The following is an 18,786-nucleotide window of genomic DNA, read 5'->3' on the forward strand; positions in this document are numbered from 1 at the left end:
TAACAGGAAAATATAACTTCTTTTGCTCTCCATTGTGACGAGAAACAAACAAACAAACAAAAAATTCAAAAGTGCCAAACTGACTTGCACATTTTTAAAGGGCGTTCACAGAAAAGTGAGCGAAACTGAAATGCATTTGCACAAAACTACTTTAACTTCTGTTTTTTTCCTGTAACTGATGCTTTTATAAACTAATTGTTGTATTTATTGCACCACGTAATACATTAAATATTTATATGGTTGATGAGAGTTGATTCTTTGTATTTCCTTCATGCAACATGTTCTCCTTTTTTTTTTCTTTTTTTTTTTTTAAATCCTCATTCCGTCGCTGTGGTAACTGTTTGGTTCTCGGATGTCTGCAGCGACACGTTCAGCCACTGCAGCATACTCCTGGATTTGTCACTTGGTGAGAGAACATGAATTCGCTCTGCATCTAAACCCCCACGTCTGCAGAGAGCTCTGTGTGTGACGGGGATCTACGGAGTGTGTGTGTGTGTGTTAATGCACTTTGTGGAAGAGAAACAGCAGCTGAAATGGTGCTGAGAGAATGTGAGGAATCCTGTCCCACATATCCCTCCGCTTCCTGCTGCTGTGTGTGTGTGTGTGTGTGTGTGTGTGTGTGTCCCCTTGTGTTGTTGCCAGGCAGATACAGTGCTCCACATGGCTGACCTCTGACATCAGCGTTTCCTCGCCCTCTCTCCTGCCACCAAGCTCGCCGCCAGTTTCTCCCCGGCGACTCGAAGGCAAGACCAACCGCCCAGATACGCTTAAACACACTCTTACCGTATCTCTTCCACCATGAGCCCCCCCTCCCACCCCACCACCACCCTGCTATTGTTGTACTTTTACTGAAGCACCGAGCTCAAGCTATTTGTGGCCTATTATGACAGCCACATGTAAACACTCATCACTCTCGCTGGCGTCTGCCAAAGCCTGCCGAGCGGTCCCGGGTCACCGCGACGAGTTGCGCCGTTTTTGGCGGGATGGAAAGAAAAAGGCTGCCGCTTCCTCTGGCTACCTGGGAGTTTTGAGTACGTGCTGTTACCCAGCCAGCCGTTCATTAGGCACAGCGACCTAAAAGTGAAGCGGCCTAATGCACCAGTCCTGCCAGAGGAACACAGGAAGCTCTTAGAACAAATCATCAGGAAGGGAGGATGTATCGACAGCATGTGCAAAAAGCCACTTGAAGTCTTGAGTGCTGCTTTCATTTAATACTAATGCAACATAAAAAGGAAATGGAGGGGCTTCTTATTATAGACGCAAAACATATACCTTTCCATACATGCAAGTATGTTTGGATCTAGTTTTAGATGCACGTGTGTCTCTACCAGGAAGTCCTAAAAGTAAAAAAATGTTTGAAGATAATCGTCAGAAAACAAAACTTTAGTTAGTTATCATCTTCACAGTCTATTTTTTTTTTTATTGCACACCTTTTGACAACCATTTATTTCAAAATGCAGACATTGTCTTAACACAATAATAATAATAATGCACTCTATCAGTAATATCACAGCTGAGCACCAACGTCACTCGAGAGGTTATTTTGTGGTAAAATAGCTTTCAAATAACTTTTAAAGTCGGATTTCGCTGCACTTCATTGTGACCGGCATTAATCCGGATCCATCTGTTACGTTGATGCAGTTAAACCTGAATGATCACGGCTCACAGTTTGAGCAAATATTTTCCTCCCCAGTCGGATTTGCGCGAGTCCCCGTCAGCCGCCTTGTCTAGATTTCACACTCCTCCCTCCCGCTGCTTGATGTCGAAGGTCATCAAAACGGCCATGTCACCGGAGTCCCCCGAGGACGCGGCCAGTTTCAGTTGCTGCGGGCCGTTTCCCGTAAAAACGTCCGCCTCCCACACTCTGCTCTTGTTCAGTTTCAGGTCGGCCCGCGTCTCTCCCACCGCGCTCACCCTCTGCGCGCCGGGCACCCGCACCCTGAAGCGGACCCGGGCGAGCGGCTCCAGCAGCCCCACGCGGGGCTCGAAGAGCACGCAGCCTTTCCTCCAGGCGGAGAAGACGCAGGGGAACGGAGGCCCCGTCTGATCGCAGCTGTTCCTCAGAACGAAGTCGCACATGGGGTTGAAATCTGCCCCCGGGGCGAGCCTGGCGTAGAGGCCCAGCCGGTACACCCCGGCACCGGGCAGGCTGACGCTCACCGTCACCTTGCTGTCCGTGTACGTGCAGAACAAGTGGCGGGAAAGCGCCGCTTTGTTGTCTCCTTTGCTGAGCACGCTGTGGAGCTCGAGGTCCCGCTGGTTGTGGAAGGTCAGGTTGCACTTGCCCTGCTGGGTGCTCACCACCGCGGTCGTGTGACTGAACTTGGACAACCCTGCCTCGGACGTCCGGGTGCCCGGACCGCACGCCGAGCCCAGGTTGGGAGGGAACAGCTCATCTGGACCGATCACCTTCCCTTTGCAGTGCAGCAGGAAGTTCGCAGCGTTCTGGAACTTGACGTCCGTTTTGTCGTAGTCCCGCACGAACACCGACAGCCGGTAGAAGCCGCGCAGCGGGCAGAGGACGTGGCAGGTCAGGACGTCGGGCTGGATCCGAGTAGCGACGCAGCGCTTGGCTACGGCGGCCTCCGTCTCCGGGTGGACCAGTTCACACAGAACCGTCAGCTGCCTGGAGGTCTTCAGCACCAAATCAAACGCACCTCCGTCCACCTCGGCGGCCTCGCTGCCCAGACTGCTGCCTACGACGCCCAGAGATCCCGCAGCAGGCTGCAGACCCCAAGACATGAAGGGGTTCTCCGGGATCTCCTCCATGGCCCTCGGGGTCGGGCACTCGACCGTGAAGGAGCAGACCCAGATCAGAGGCGCGGTGGCCGCTTCAGGTCGGGCGAACACCTTCACGTCGTACGTGCCTCGTGCGGGCGGCAGCAGCTGCAACTTCATGCTCCGATGGGAGACCGTCAGGAGGCCAGACGAGGAGCTGCTGGACTCCTGCTCTGCAGCGCCACAGTGGAGGAGGTCCTGGTGCTGCGTGATCTCGTAGGTGAAGGTCGTCGGCCTGGAGAAGCCGAGGGACACGTTTGCCTCGCCGTCATCTGAGTAGGTAAACAAACGAATTTCTTAAGACCGGTTCTGTTAGTTTTAAATAAGCGATGCCCCTTGTAAATTTTTTTTTTTTTTTTTTTAAAAGCTGATGGAGGACCTGTGACGATGTGACGGTGACGAGGCTGAATCAGCCTGAGCCCCAGGGCGAAGAAGGCCGAGGTCTTGAACACCCTCCTCTCGAACTCCTCCAGCGGGACGGGGGCGTCCAGGAGCTGCCATTTCTCCTCGTCAGGGAAGTGCGAATCGATGAAATCCTCCGGGTCAGTCAGGAAATAGAAATCATCGAACCTTGGAGGCAACAGATGGAGACAGCAGACTGGTTTGAGACTCGACTAAAAAAAAGAAAAGGAAAAAAAAGCGCACCGTTACGTCGCCACTGAATGATTGTTGGGATCATTTCCTTTTGCATACGTTTTCACGAAGCTTTCGTGCTCCATATCCACCCGTCCTGCTCCCCAGCAGGCGTCCAGCAGGAACCACTGTCCCGCCAGGAGCGCGGCGTTCCACAGGTGATCGGATTTCACGTGCTTCAGGCTCTGGCCCTGACGGTACCCGATGCCCTTACTGTGGCCCGGCACTTCCTGGCACTCGATGGCCACCTCTCTGTAAGCACACACCGCACACAAACACGCTCGCTGCCTTTTGTTTTTCCATCCCGTGTCCTCAAACTCGAGCTCGAGGTCGTCGTTCGAGGTGTCAAATCCAGTCAGTTCACTTCACGTTGTCTTACCGGAAACGTCCGCCTTGAACTCGAGGACGCGAAAGAGAGCTCGGCATTGAATGTTGAATAGATGAATACATGTTTGAGCGTGTACTTGTGTCTCTATAGCTCGTGTTAAGTGAACGCTGTCGATGACAAACCCTCGATTATTGCCTGACCCTGCAGCTCCCCTCGTATCTACGGGGCGGTTTAGTGTCTTTTAGCTCGTTTTTGAAGGTTTCTCTGCTCTGCAACTCGCGTCAAACTTATTTCCACGTTTGTTTTCGGCAGACAGAAGATGGAAAAAGTCGGCCGTAGATGGAAAAGTGGCCAGCAGCGCTGTCGAACATACACTATTTTGTAATGTAAGAGATTGTTGTTCGTGGCCTCGGTTTTCAGACCGTCTACCTGCACATCTCTGCACAAAGGTTGGAGTAGCCGCAGCAGACACCCCGACCGGCCGCGATCACCTCCTCGGCGGAGCTCAGCTTCTCCGAGCGCCCGAGGTACCCGCTCACATCGTACTCTGTGAAAACAACGATCGAAGTCGTCTCAAAGGTGTAAATATAACAAGAGCACTTTGATTAATACTGCACGCAGTTTGTATAGTTGAGTAAACCCACCGATGTTGTGGCACAGCCAGACCCAGATGGCACGAAGCTTCTCCAGCTCGTTTCTGGCTCCCAGTGTGATGCTCTGCACGATTGTCTTCACGTCGTACACACACTTTTCTTTCAGCTAACACACACACACACACACACACACACACACATACACATATATATATATATATATATATATATGTGTATGTATACACAGTCAGATGAAATCAGAAACTTTCATTTTTATTCGTCCTCCTATTTGTCAGCTTCTCTCAGCGTCATCGTGTTTCCTGAACAAACCAGGTTACCGTCCAGGTTTTAAGACGTGAGTGAGATCTTTGGAGTGGATGACATAATTTAAGTGTCTGGCTTTAAATTGGTAATTTTGTTTATCTTGACATGTGGTGTTTGTCACCGCTGAGACTAAAGAACTCGGAAGAAGAACTGTTCTAACTTGTGTTAGAGTGGGTTTGTAGTTTGCAGGCGTCCTCACCTCCGCTCCGGCCCTGACGACATGCGAGTCCACCCTGAGGAAAACCTCCGAGCCGCTGAAGAGGTCCTTTCGACTCTTCCTCTTCCCCGCCGCGGCCGCCCACGGCGCCGCCTTCCCTCTCGGCTGAGCCTTCTGCTGCGGGTGTCTCCGCTCGTCTGCCTCCTTCCTCACCGCGCTCTTCTTCACCACGGTGATGGTCCTGGCCGCGCTCTCCGACGACAGCTGTCTCTTCGCCGCGGGACGCTGGTCCTCGCTCTCCACCGTCAGTTTCTCGAACACGCTCTGCCTGGAGAGCACGGCTCCGCGGGGGGCTTCGGCACAGACCGGAACCGGGGCCACAGCCGCCGCCGGAGGAGGCTTCGGACTCTCCTGGATCTGCTTCTCATTGTGCACTAAAGCACCTACGGCCGTAACGGGACTCGGCTTGGTTAAGATCGGATTCCCCTGCAGGGCCTTCACCTGCGCGCAGCCCTTCTGGGTCACCTCATCTTGCTGAGGAAGGCGTGCGGCGCAGGCAAACGGGAAGGAGAACTTCTGGATTGCAACTTCCGCTGACATTATGCTGGCTGCATGGTGGCGTCCTGAAAGAAAGAAGACGGAATCTTAACGTTTTCGTTGAGATATTCTGAGCTGAAACCTGCAGGTCGGCCTTCAGTCACTTATTCTGCTTCAGATGAGACGCTGAAGGAAACCCGTCACAAAAGACCCAGCAGCCCTCTGGCACGCGGTGCACGCGAGGAGGGAAGCTGCAGGTTTATTCTATATGGTTCATTCTATGTAAGACAGTGACAAATTGGCAATTATATCATGTCTATTCATAACCATAAATGAACGCAAAAGGTTGGAGTCATTAGTCACTGTCGCAGCTAACTGCACAAAGAACGTCAAAAGCTGCAGCACATTAGAGCGACATTAACTTCCTGTATGTGATGAACCTGCAGACTGATGGAAAAAATACATTACATACATTGTTGGAAAACTATATATATATATATATATATATATTTTTTTATTATTTTTAATTTTAAAGGGGAAAGCAGGTTGGTACAGTGACCGTCCTTCAACTAAATGACCCAGGCCGAAGCAGCTTTTGTTGGCAAGTGTCCGCCTGGCTCAAGTGTCCCTTCTGCAGGTCATCAAGTCCTATCTGATCTGTTGCACACTGAGCTGCAGCCGTGACCTCTGACCTAGCTGGAGAGCGATGTTGAAAGGTATCGCCCCAATTTTGGAGTGAATCCAACCCCAATGGTAAAATAATAGCACCATCTAGATGTACACAATTTAAGATTTTACCCCTGATAACGCCAAAAAAAAAAAATGCTGATTTATGTCGGATCCACATTCAAAAGTAAATGAAAGGTAAACCCTGTCCGGGTTGATTTTAACTGCCTCAATGTTTTACTCACCCTGAAAGGATTGAAAATGCCAGGTGGATGTTTGCTGGAGTATCGGCGGAGATGTTTCCACTGTGTGCTCTCAGTGGTCCCCGGTCAGCAGGGGGGAGGCTTTTATACTCTGCTCGTGGCCTGTCGGGACCGGCCCCAGAATAACAGGCCTAAAAATACTACAAAGCAGTTAAGACCAGCCAATAGAGTAAGCCCCCAACTGAGGTGCGTGTGTGTGTGTGTGTGTGTCGTGTCGTGTCGTGTCGTGTCCATGCATTTTGCTAAGGGTGTGAATTACTGTGTGTGTGTGTGTGTGTGTGTGTGTGTGTGTGCGTGCGCGTGTGCGCGCGCGTGTGCGTGCACGTGCGTGCGGGGGCTGAGCGGGCAGGTGGGGAGGTTGGCGAGTGAGCGTGCGCAACGAAGCGGCCGGATTCAACGAAGAGTCGGTCAAAGAAAGCAACAGAAGCGTCTATTGAGGTCAGAGGTCACGATAACATCCACATCAAAGACACACTTACACACCAGCGGTGGGAGGAATATTCAGATTATTTTAAAGCAGCAATGCTGCTATTTAAAAATACCCAACTACAAGTAAAAGTTCTGCTCGAAAACAATTAACAGTAAATAAATATCAGCAGCAAAATGAAAAGAAAAGTACCGGTTTTGTCCCTGTGATGAATATTATATGGATATGACGTTATTAGATGATTAATACTGAAGCAGCAGTGTGTAAACAACATGATGGTGTTGTAGCTGCTGCGGTGGAGCTAGTTTAAAGTACTTGTATCTGATTTCGTATCCAGTGGCAGCAGATAAACGTGATGAAGGATTTCTGGAAGAGGAAAGAAGAATCCACAAATCTGTTTCAGAATTAAAATATTCGAGTGAAGTAACTCAAAATTACACTTAAAAAAATGAACTTATTTACTTTCCTCCGCTGTCAGTCACCCATACGTCTGCAGAAATATGCAGCTTACACCGTTTTGCATTATGCAAAACGACCTGTCTGGATGATGCGCTGATCACAGTGAGTGTGCATTAAGGAGAGAAGGATAGCAGTTAAGAATTTAAAAAAAAAACCATCTATTTAAAGATGCATCCAGCTGAGTGAAAGAGTGTCGCAGTTGGGAAATATTACTTATTCACTCTCTCGTTTACAGTGAAGATCTGTCACTGCCATATCTACGTAAAGGATGCAACAAATTTAGTTTCAATTAAAAATAAAGGGAATTGAGAAAAACCGCAAAAGCACAAACAATTATTTAAATCAAAATGTAAAAAAATAACCTTTGGAGAAGAAAGAGACGCCCCTGTTCTTTGTGTGTCTCTGAGTGTCACGGACGCGGGAGGAAACATGGTGAAATTTCTAAACACCAAAGGTTTCATGAAGAAGAAATGTGGGGGGGGGGGGATTTCAATATGCATAACTATCTGAGTCCTAAATGTTCTTTAATCAAAGCACAGTCCAGTGTAACATCTCCTGTAACCATCGTGGACGCTTTGAACTTTTAAGCTAAACCAATTTTGTGCCTTCAAAATACGTCTTGGGGCTGTTTTCATGCTGAGGAAGGTGAGAGGTTTTCTCACCATCACCTTCAACCCGACACTCCGTCATCCGCTCATGCACCTTTTTTTTTTCTTTTTTTTTCTGTGCACATAAAAACCGTAGAAAGAAAATCAGTCCTTGAACACAGAAATGTCGAGAAAGACTGAGAAATTCTCCGTTAACACATCAGCCAGCAGCTCCGGCATTACCTAACGCTGCCATATGTCTGTGTTCATGTTGACGGCGTGGGCACGGCGGAGGGGACAGCCACCTCTGCCGGTCGGTGCATCCCGAGCCAGATCACTGTGAAACCGGTGATAATGCCATCTGGAGCAGCTGTCAGCCAAGGAATTTCGCTCGGGCTTATTAGGGAGAGCGGGAGGGGGATTCTCTGCAGCTCAAAGAGAGGTGAGACGTAGATGTGAAGCAAAAAAAATAAATAAATAAAGGAAATCGCTGCAGGCTGAAAAGGACGGATGTTCATCTGCATTTCTTATAGTGGGAACATATGGATCTCTGTCCTTTTGAGATTTATGTTTTTTTTTCAGTAGGAGATCATTTGTGATAATAAAATTGACTAATAGAGCTGTTTTGAGACAAATATTTTTTTTAAAATGACTTAAAATATGAAACATTTAGAAGTGAAATGGCTTCAGAGTCCAGAGGACCAAAGGAGACTAATTTGACTTTAAAGTTGTAGTGCATCATCAGGTGGTTGTGCACAGGAGCTAAACACACCCTCACCACCTTTAAATGTGACTGGAGGCCCACAAAAAAATGGTTTCGTTCAGATCTGAGGGATCAATGGGTTTTAAATTCTTCAAACATATTTTGGCCTTTGGCTGTTATGTGGCAGAAGGCCCTTAAAAAAAAAAAAAAAAAAAAAAAATCTTTCCTACATCGTCTTGCTTCATCTCATTATTGTGGCAGCAGCAGTCAAAACGTGGGCTTTTTTTGTGTGTGTGGGTTTTTATCATTTTGGGAAGATCAAGAACAAGAGAGCATCGCACCCTGCCGGAGATGAAGACGAGACCGAGTTCCTCTAAATGTCACGTGGACCAGAGATCGCTTGTTTCCTGCTATTTTTAGATGATAAAAAGCTGATTTAGTCGTCGACACGGCAGCTGGAGCGACAATCTGAGTCCGTCGAGATAAAATGATTTCCAGCTTGGACTCCAGTTCTCATCGCTGGTTTGATTATGCATTGTAATCCTGTCTGTTAATAGTCCATTATAAACGAAAACACCGGTGGTAAACATGCTCTCTGGTGGTATCATAAGCTGCAATAAAATACTTACAGTACTGGTCTCATGGACATACCATGGGGTAAAGGATATTTGGATATTTGTGGTGTACTTTACGTAGCGGGTCATAAATTTAACAGCCCAAAGCTCCGGGGCTTATCCTCGTCTTGTGGGATTGTACTTAAGCAATAATGTATTTTAAAGCTGAATCCGAACAGGATATTATTTTACCTGCTCTGTGTAACAGATTAATACCTCATGCAGTACTATATTTTTAGCATGAATTAGGCTCACACTGATCTTCCGCTGGCTTTTTTTGGGGGGGGGACCAGTTTTCTTTGAAAATGCACGCAAAAGGATGCAGCTGTAAACCAGACTATGTGAATTTACAGATAGGGTAGATCCTATAGGGAGGCATTTCAAAATAAAATAATGGCATTAACCCAAAATTAACATTTTATGGACTAAATGCAGCTCCAGAGTGCTGTTTCAAAGTGTCAGAAATAGGGCCGTCCTTCTATTTGCAAGGATGGCTCAGCATTCAACAATGCAAATTTAACTGTCCAGTTTAGGAACCTTAACCCCCATCATTTCTATGAAATTGTGAAGAATAAAGATAATTTGTGCATATATTGGTATCGGCATCAACTATTGGCCAAAAGAGTTGGAAAATAGGATCATATTATTAAAAAGTCCAATATCGTGCATGCCTAGAATATCCTGAATTAAATGCTGAAAGTGTGTAGCTTGTTTCTTATTTGTTGTTGTTGTTTCCATCTGGGGGTCATGACCTTGGACCATGTCATAACATGAGAAACAGGAGAGGAAAGAACACAATAAACCACTTAACCGCTTCTACGCCACATTTTTGCAGTCTTTCCTCGAATCTTTTTTTTTTTTTTCTGGCGAATGAGTTGATAATTTCACATCTGAAGTTATTCAAATCAAGTGATGAAGGGACCAAAGACCAGGATTAGCGCTGACAAATAAACAATACTTCCTCTTAAGTGTTCATAAGGTAGAATAAGACTGACTGAACAAACTACAGACAAAAGTTGTATTTATTTACAATTATAGACCTACATGTGTGCTAATTGCGTTTTTCTTTCTTACTATTTTTCAATCGGTCTGTTCTATTCAGGTTTTTACAAACTTCCTTTGACGTTTTATTTTTTTTTTTCATCTTAAAACTGACGTGAATTTTCACTTTCTTTCGTCCACTTTTCAGTTATTTAAACGAATAGCGTGTTTCAGAACAGAAACGCAGCCTCCCGGTGTCACTTCCAACCGAACCGACCCACGGTTAACTCTGCACGGCGCTTCCGGCTCGGCTTCGTTGCCTCGTCGGCTATTCAACGGTGTCGTTCCTGCGGCGCGAGCGGTGGGCGGGGTCAGGCACTCGGCGGGCGCGTGCTGCTGTCATCAACACCTGGTGATGACAGTTGATTACTTTCGTTGGCTTTTTTTTTTTTTTTCTTTCTTTCTTTTTCTAAATGTAGCGACCGGACAAAACAACAACAAAAAAAAAGTCACCAGCTTTGTTTTCACTCGTTTCTTGCAGGTCAGAGGCTGAAGATATATATATATTTTTTTTTTCCGGGACGTTTTCTGGAGCTCGGGGAACATTATGAAAACTGGGAAGGACGATGGAGAGGAGAGGGAGGTGTCAGTAAATCGATTCACCGAAGGTAAGATGCGTTTCAATTTGTTAAGCTTTTTCTTTGCTCGTGGCTCGCAGTAGTTTTGCAGGTGTAAAAGCTGTGCTTTCCCCTCAACTCTTGTCGAAAAGGTGTTTCGTGGAGTAAAATCGTGTCACCTGTCGCGCGTAATGGCGTGTAAATTAGCAAAGTGGCCCCAGAGTGAGTTAAACCGCATCGCGCACGCGTGGGAGAGGAGGTGAGGGAGGATGAAGACATGCAGAGATAAAGAAAGTCTATTTCATGAAATGGGACGCAGTGAGGAAACGAGATTTTATCCTTTAAAAAAAAACACAAAAAACAAAAAAAAAACAGTCTCCACTACGCACTTAAATACTGAGCAGTGTTTATGGTTAATGTTTCTAAAGGGTCAGCAGTAGTGCGTTCGTTTTGAACACCGTGCTCTCACGCAGACAAAAAGAAAAACAAAATTTGATGACAAAAAGGTAGTTCTCCCCCCCCCCACATACTGTAAATCCACATAAACGTGTAGACGCACTTGCATTGACAGCCTAGCAGGTTTTCCATGCCAGGTAGGATGTGTCAGGAGACGTGTGAGGAACACTGCGGAACTCATTATAAATAGATAAGAGTAAATGTTCAGCACGCACACACACACACACACACACACACACACACACACACAGCAAAGTAAACAGTGTCGTCGGTGCCAAAACACGTGTAAACAAGCAGCTATAAATCGAACAAACAGGGAAATGTGGCATCTTGAAAAAAAAAAAAAAAAAATGTCTGCAAACATTTGTACGTTGGCTCATTCAAAGCATCTTGAATTATGTGGCGGAGTAGAATAAGAATAAAAATCATTTCAGAAGCAGAAGAGAAGCCCGGACCCACAGATAAAGGTGGTGTAAAAGTGCTGTAATTCTGCAAACTGATGACGATTTGGAAGAAAAAGCAATAAAATATGATTTAACTTTGATGCTCCGTGATATGAAACATGCGGGCCTGCAGGAGTTGTGTGTAACGCTGTAACTTGTAATTCAGCACTAGTTTCATGACAGGTTTACTGTAGTCATTTAAGCAGACAGATTTATCGTAGATGGATATGTTGATTGATATATTAGCAGGAGTACTACCTTTACTGCCTTAGAGCTGATATTTTGTGGTAATCATCCAAATAAGTTGTAAAAAAAAAAAAAGCTTAGGTGTGTTTGGAAATGTAAAAAAAATATGTTTATAAGAAAACATGGCTTGCAGTAGGTTGAATTTGAGGTCTTTACTACTCATTTCTTACGTCATTAAAATAAAAATCAAGGTGCTGGTAATTGGGATAGTTGACAAAAAGACACACTATTAGCCTTTTGAACCCTCCTTCGCTTTCTTTTGTCATTTCGATTGCCCATCGTTGAACAGAAGCTTTATTGCTCCGAAGTTCAGAGCACACGTTCGTTTGACCTTGAATTTGACCAAACAAGCACTTTTAATACCCCCCTCAGACACACACACACACACACACACACACACACACACACACACACACACACACACACACACACACACACACACATCATCCACAGTGCGTATTGTGTAACCGCCTGTCATAACCAGGATTACCACTTTTTTTTTTTTTTTTTTTTTTTTGTATGCCGTTCGGCTGCCACTTTAATCCCGCGCTCCTCACGGACTTGAGAGTGCACACATGTTGTTTTTGTGTACCGGTGGGATCCCAGCCTTCTTTCTCTGCCGCTGTTAACGCCGTGCACTACATGTCAACGTGCTCGGGAGAGAACAGACATGACCCTGTTAGTACAGCGCAGGTCGCACTGAGAAGAGGGGGAAAAAAAAAAAAAAAAACAGTTGGGCTCAAAGTATATCGTTCTTTTTACGGTTTAATACGTTTAAATTGAACTTGCTGATATTCGGGATGCACTGCAGCATCTTCAACTTTTGCTTTCCCTTTGTTTTGTCTTTAGCACCTTCTTTAGAAACTTGCGGTGAGATACTGAAATGTTTGGACTTTCTTCCACTGGGAAATAACATTAGTAACATCATTTTTGGCCGTCTTCAGCTGTACGTGCCCTCGGAAGAAAAGCACATATTGGCTCGACGCAGCTGAATACGAAACGTATAGTGGAGTTTTAGGGACCAGTGGTATTCAAGAAGGTGATGGTTTGTCCCTCCTGAAGAAATTCAGAGTTAATTGTGCTTCCTCTGCCTCCTTGGCCTGTCCTTAGATAACGGTGTCAGTGGTGTGTTCATGGACGCGTGGGGATTTGGTGAACCGTGTTAGTTGTTTGTTAAGCGTCGGTCATTAAGTGTGCAGTGGAATCAAGTAGCTCACGGTTGAAGCCATCGGCTCGGACTCAACAAGTGTGGACGGTCGCTCAGCCTCCAGCTCCCTCGGTTGCCCTCAGAGGCCGCTTCGCTTGCAGAGACACATCGGCGTGTCCGGCTGGTGACGCGGACTCCACAGCGTGCAGGGAAGGACGACGGGATCTCGTGTGAATGGCAGCAGTTGAGAAATTCCAGAGGTGCAGCAAACAAGATGTTGCTGTATTTATCAGTTATTTCTCACCTTAGCGATTTATAATATATATGAAATATCAAAGTTATGATGTGCCAGAGTGCAAAGCTACATCTTTTGCTTATTTATCGTCGAAATGTGGCTCGAAGGAAAATGTCATCAGTTTAAAAAGGACATGAAAAGGGAGGAAAAACGAGCATCAACTCGCACTGACAATGTTGTTTTATTAGAGACGTATGGAATTGAAAAAAGTTCAAACCTTTTAAGATTTCTCGTGTCAAAGTATTTCAGTGATGGTTGTCAGTACATCCAATGGAACATGGCAAACAAAACAAAAAAAAAAGTTATATTTTGCCGTGCTTCATTTTCCAGAATGTAATCACATGAAATTGGGCTCATTTTGCTTCCCACAGTGTGACTCTTTGTATCCATGGCAACGGTATACTTCCCGTTTCCTGTAAAAGTCCTGTGCGCAGAAGCGGCGACTTTCAACGTGATATTTTCCAAAATACTTTGGAATATTCCATACAGTCGCCCATCCGGTCACGTGTAGCTATGATTGATAAGCACCTTAACTTTTTCCTCTTAGTTCCAGACCTGCATCTTAGAAGTTTTTAAGTCTTTTATTATGATAGAGATAATAAGTCCTAAATATTTGTCTTTTGGTTATGCAATGCAGTGTAACTTTATCAAATTACAATCATATTTGTGAAAATAGTTTTGCCAAAGTAAGATTTACTGTCCACATGCTTTCAGCAGTTTGGCTCAGCTGTGATTGACACCGTAGATTTTCCATCCCAGTGAAATTACAGTTTGGTTCCCTTTATGATTTGATTGCTTCATGCAAAAACAATGCAGATTTGGCTCATTCATAAAATGAGTCAACTTTACTAGTTAAAACGTAAAATGTAAAGATTTGACTTTTTGACCAGGACTTGGTGACTTTCAGGTGAAAAGACGAGACAGCCGAGTTAAACTGGACCGTTTTAATGTCTTTGAAATATAAATGTTGTTTCAGCAGCTTTTCACTGACTTTATTATAGCAGTTAGGACTTCCTTTACATTAAAATATGGTCATCTATTCTGAAATCGCGATGAACTGAAATGATGACTCGGGTGACAGAAATATAATCAGCGATTTTGATTACTGAATCATGATTTTTGTGCATTTTTAGGTTCAGACTCTGGGAAACGGAGATGAACATTTATTACTGTCTGACATTTTATTCGTGAAACTATTATTCATGGAAAAAATATTGGCACAACAATCAATCAGTTGCTGCCCTAGATGATGTGTAATTTAGACGTTTTTAGCCTTTTTGCCAGATTTAGCTCCGTTTGAACAGACATCCGGATGGAAACTGCAGAAATGAGGGGTTTTTTTGAGTGGAAGCTTATTATAGGGGAATATTATGGGATGTCACCGCTCACACATACCGTACTCCGCCACTGTTTAAGAAGACTTTTATTCTTAACACGGAAACACGTCATTAGTGTAAAAAAAAAAAAAAAAAATCGCACGATTGAATGTAGAAACGAGCGTGATGTGAACACTGGTTCATAATACTGGCACACTCATAAATCATGTGGGCACGCAGTCAGAGGACGGCCTGCTGTTTTTTGTTTGTTTGAATTTGTCTGCGTTACGTTGCGATTGTGATTGTGTGTAGCTTCATGACAGACGCATTTTGTTATTCTCCTCGGCGAGCGGCATTTGGCCAGCATCTGAAAAATGGACAATGTGAGGCAGGAGCCAGTGAGGAGAAAAAGGAAATCCCACCCAGTGTTTGTCCACTAACTGTGTGTTTGCTGTCTTCCTGCTCGGAGCACAACACGACAGCAAGGTGCCCTTCGCCGTTTATTGCCGTGTTTTAATGCTCCGCAGAGGTGCACAGAACTTTAAAGCTTTGCTGCAGATTGACATATTTCCTTTTTTAATTTTTTTATTTATTTATTTTTTTTTTCCTCCCCCAAGAAGTTGTTCTTGACAAGCAGAAGGGAAAGGCTTCTTTTCAAAATGAGACACCTTCATCTGTTTTGATAATCGACATGAACTCTCCGCAGGAATATTAATAGCACCAAATAGGAGCCTGTAGTCGAGGCTGATGAAAGGAAACGGTTCTGCAGACGGGATCTGAAAGGAAACTATAATTTTCTCCAAAAAAGAAGGATGGTTATTTCAAAAATATATTTAAACACATATCAGATAAAGTAGCACGTGTAGTCTTACTGGATTTATGACTTGTAATCCATATGTAATTTAGATTGAGATGTTCACGGCATCTCTTTTATAATTTTCTCGAAAATTATTATAGTTTTGACTGAAATTACTGCAATATTCTTAATGTTATTGTAATTATTCAACCCTGAGAAGCAGCGTCAGCACTTTTTAGTGTTGTTTTCCGAATGGTGAACGAAAGGAAAAAGTGATTTCAAAAAGTAGTTATTGAAACGCTTACCAGATTGCAAATGGAGTTTTACTGGATTTCTAACTTTTAATCTGTACGTCATTTGTTTTTGTTTTTGGCGTGAAATATGTTCCACTCCAGTTCTCTCTAATGTCCAGGGCATCTTTTATGTAACTTTGTTCAAAATTAATATAGTTTTGTCTCCGATTATTGCAGTATTATCAGTATTATTGTAAGTATTGAACCTTAAGATTGGGCCTCAGCTCTTTTTAGTGTAGTTTTCCAGGTGGCGACTTAAATACAGTTAGCATTTAAACCTCTTCCAAGCAGATCACCTGCAGAACATGCTATGATCATGGTCTTCTTATCGGAGAGAGTGATTTACGCTGAGAGCGGAGGAGGCAGGATGATCCATGTTGCTGATTTGACCATTTAACTCTCTCACTTGAAAAGTTAAAAGTGTCTGTGTCAGCATTGCTTCCCCACGAGGGCTTTTGGAAATGTAAAGACAACAAACATTTCCTGTGGAGTGGTGTGCGTGTGCGAGCGTGTGTGTGTGTGTGTGTGTGCGCGCGTGTGTGTGTGTGTGCGCGTGTGGAAGGGAAACATGTTGGGGAAACTGGGGGTCAAAGGGCACCGCTGCTATATTCAAGTCAGTGTTGCTTTTTACTGTCTGACTGAGATAACCAGTCTGTGCTTCTTAAAGCTACGTACGCTGTACTGTTCAGTGTATGTAAATAGATATATGACCACACTTCCTGCTCATCTTCACACATTTTTACTCCAAAAAATTGGCACCAGTGAACTAACAGCTAAGAAAAAAAAAAAAAAAGAAGATATATTTGGATCAACACATAGCAGTGTACCTGTTTGATCCTCCGTTGCCAGCAGAGGGCAGTATGTATGTGCTGCTGTCTCTTAGAAGGAAACTGAATTCATCCTGTGGAGCCTGTGATGATCTTGAACATGATTTGCTTTGTAATCCTCAGTCTTGTTGAGATGATTTTGTCCTCGTGTGCATTGCTGTTTTTGAGTATTTATGCACATGAACTAGTAGCTGCACAGGATATATGAATCTGTACAGTCTGTACCTAACAACACACACACACACACACACACACACACACACACACACACACACACACACACACACACACACACACACACACACACACACACACACACACACACACACACACACACACACACACACACACACACACACACACAGCAGTTCACGTGCATTCCTTCTGCACAGCGTGTTGCATCTGCACATGTGCCGGCTTTCCATCAGCCTCCAATATTCAAATTCCACTCGGGCATCACGCATGAAGCATCAAAGGCATCCTGTAAGGTCATTTTTTTTTGTTCTCATTTATTAGCGCTTCCTTTGCTGCCGCCTCTATTTCCCCTCGGGGACTAATACGTCTATTCATATCGCATCTTTATTTGGACAGAATGAGGACTATCGACGGGGGCAGCAGTCAGCGCAGAGAGGTGTGAGAAGAGTTTCGAGACAGGAGGGGTTGCCGGTTCGAATCCGAGTAGCCTCGGGGAGGATCTACGCAGGGAGAATCAATAGGAGGCAGTCGTGTGGCCTTGAGCAGACAAGACACAGTGCGGCTCGTGTGCTGCGAGCGAGAAGGTGCCGAAAGATGTGCGAGCTCTCGGCCGACCTTCCTCGTTTCAAAGAGAAGCTGAAACTTCCCCCTCCACGCTCGCTGCGCTCGACTCGTTATTTTTTTTTACAATTCAGGCAGTTTCGTCCTTCAGGTTTCCAGGACTGCTTACTTTAAGGGAGCAGGGAGGGGATTTGTTGTTCTTCGCCGTGCCACCGGGCACGTGGTTGTTACCGGGGACACGTGTGAGGATCGATCCTGGCACACTAAAGGCTACGCTTGCATCTATTATCCCGCCCCCACCCCTCCAAAAAAATAATTATATTTTACTAAAATGAACAGCAGTAATGCAGCAACAAGGTGCTCCCACACTTGTGCTAGATTTTTGGAGGACTAAATTCTTATAAATATTTAAATAATGCCTGTTTTTTTTTCTTTGTGAGGATGATTTATGTTCACGTTAAATGCTAATGTGGATTATTTTACTCATTTTTCCAAATGTATTCTTCAATACTTACAATAAATAAATAGAATAACATTTGGATATCGGGACTGCGACATTGTTAGACTTGCAGAGTATTGAAATAATGCAGGAGCAACAGAGGCACGCCAAAGCTCTGCCATGGTGCCTACATTACCCACAATGCAACTCAACTGCTAGAAGTCACAGCTTCTGGTGTGTTATGTTCGTAGCAGTTGATTTAGCCTCAAGCAGAGATGAGACTCCCCCAGACATCTAGCGAGCGCCAATACCAGTAACATCAGTTATTAATTTTACAACTTTCTATGTATTCGTATATATATATATATATATATCATATATATATATTTATACTCTCCAAGACTCCGAGCCAAACTTTGTGTGAAATCAGTGGATTAACACCCCCCTGCTTACTTGTTAATCAGTCGTGCATAATGGAAACTCTCATGTCATTTGGTGAACGATTACCAGCAGATTAATCAACCTGCAGGATGTCATCGTGCCCAGATCGGGTATGATGACACGGATCAAATCCTTTATCAGGTCACATGACATTTTTAATCACAATATTAGTCGAGCATGTTGCTTTTTACAGAATCCCATTTTGTCCTTTTTTTTTTTTTTTTGCCATATTCAAAACGTACTCATGGGCTGGATGACAAAAATCCTTTGAATAAATATATCTAAAGCAGAAGTATTAAAATAAAAGTTGTGTATAAATAGGAGCGATCGGTGCAGAATTTAGCTCATAGCAGGTTTGCTACTAGATCACGTCTAATAAATACACCATACAATAAATATCGGCGCAGCGCTTTGGAGACGAGCGCTCGTTGTTAATCACACTTGTTTTTGTCCTTCATGACCAACAGATCAATTTTTTAAATTTTTTTTTTAATTTCCTTTTACCACCGAGGTGAAATCTGTTGCTCACGTCGGTTTGTGAGCAACAGATTTCACTGTTCTGGTTTGAGTTGCTTTTGCTGCGCTGAAGCAGCCGACTTGAGGACAATGGAAGGTCAGAGAGCAGTCAGCAGGAATCCTGGCACCAAACCCCCCCCCCTTCAAC

The 18,786-nt window shown here is 44.6% G+C and overlaps 2 protein-coding genes across 3 annotated transcripts in view; one reads left to right on the forward strand and one right to left on the reverse strand.

The window, feature by feature from the left end:
* Positions 1 to 1,370: 1,370 nt before the first annotated feature.
* Positions 1,371 to 6,323, reverse strand: ky (kyphoscoliosis peptidase). The gene is made up of 7 exons (XM_069719560.1): positions 6,262 to 6,323; positions 4,856 to 5,436; positions 4,384 to 4,498; positions 4,169 to 4,286; positions 3,472 to 3,663; positions 3,158 to 3,348; positions 1,371 to 3,050 (listed from the first exon to the last, which is right to left on the reverse strand). The coding sequence occupies exons 2-7, from the start codon at positions 5,411 to 5,413 to the stop codon at positions 1,735 to 1,737; spliced, it is 2,490 nt and encodes an 829-aa protein (XP_069575661.1). The 5' UTR covers positions 5,414 to 5,436; positions 6,262 to 6,323; the 3' UTR covers positions 1,371 to 1,734.
* Positions 6,324 to 10,593: 4,270 nt separating this feature from the next.
* Positions 10,594 to 18,786, forward strand: part of slc4a11 (solute carrier family 4 member 11) — a 96,472-nt gene continuing 88,279 nt past the window's right edge. For both annotated transcript variants that reach the window (XM_069719567.1, XM_069719569.1), the window contains exon 1: positions 10,594 to 10,718. In XM_069719567.1, the coding sequence (XP_069575668.1) occupies positions 10,658 to 10,718 (61 nt within the window). In that variant the 5' untranslated portion in view covers positions 10,594 to 10,657. The remainder of the gene's footprint in view (positions 10,719 to 18,786) is intronic.

This window comes from Brachyistius frenatus, unplaced genomic scaffold (assembly GCF_029030835.1).
Source record: "Brachyistius frenatus isolate BFR_SWC_R1_liver_20210118 unplaced genomic scaffold, ASM2903083v1 Contig_217, whole genome shotgun sequence".
NCBI classification, from domain to species: domain Eukaryota; kingdom Metazoa; phylum Chordata; class Actinopteri; family Embiotocidae; genus Brachyistius; species Brachyistius frenatus.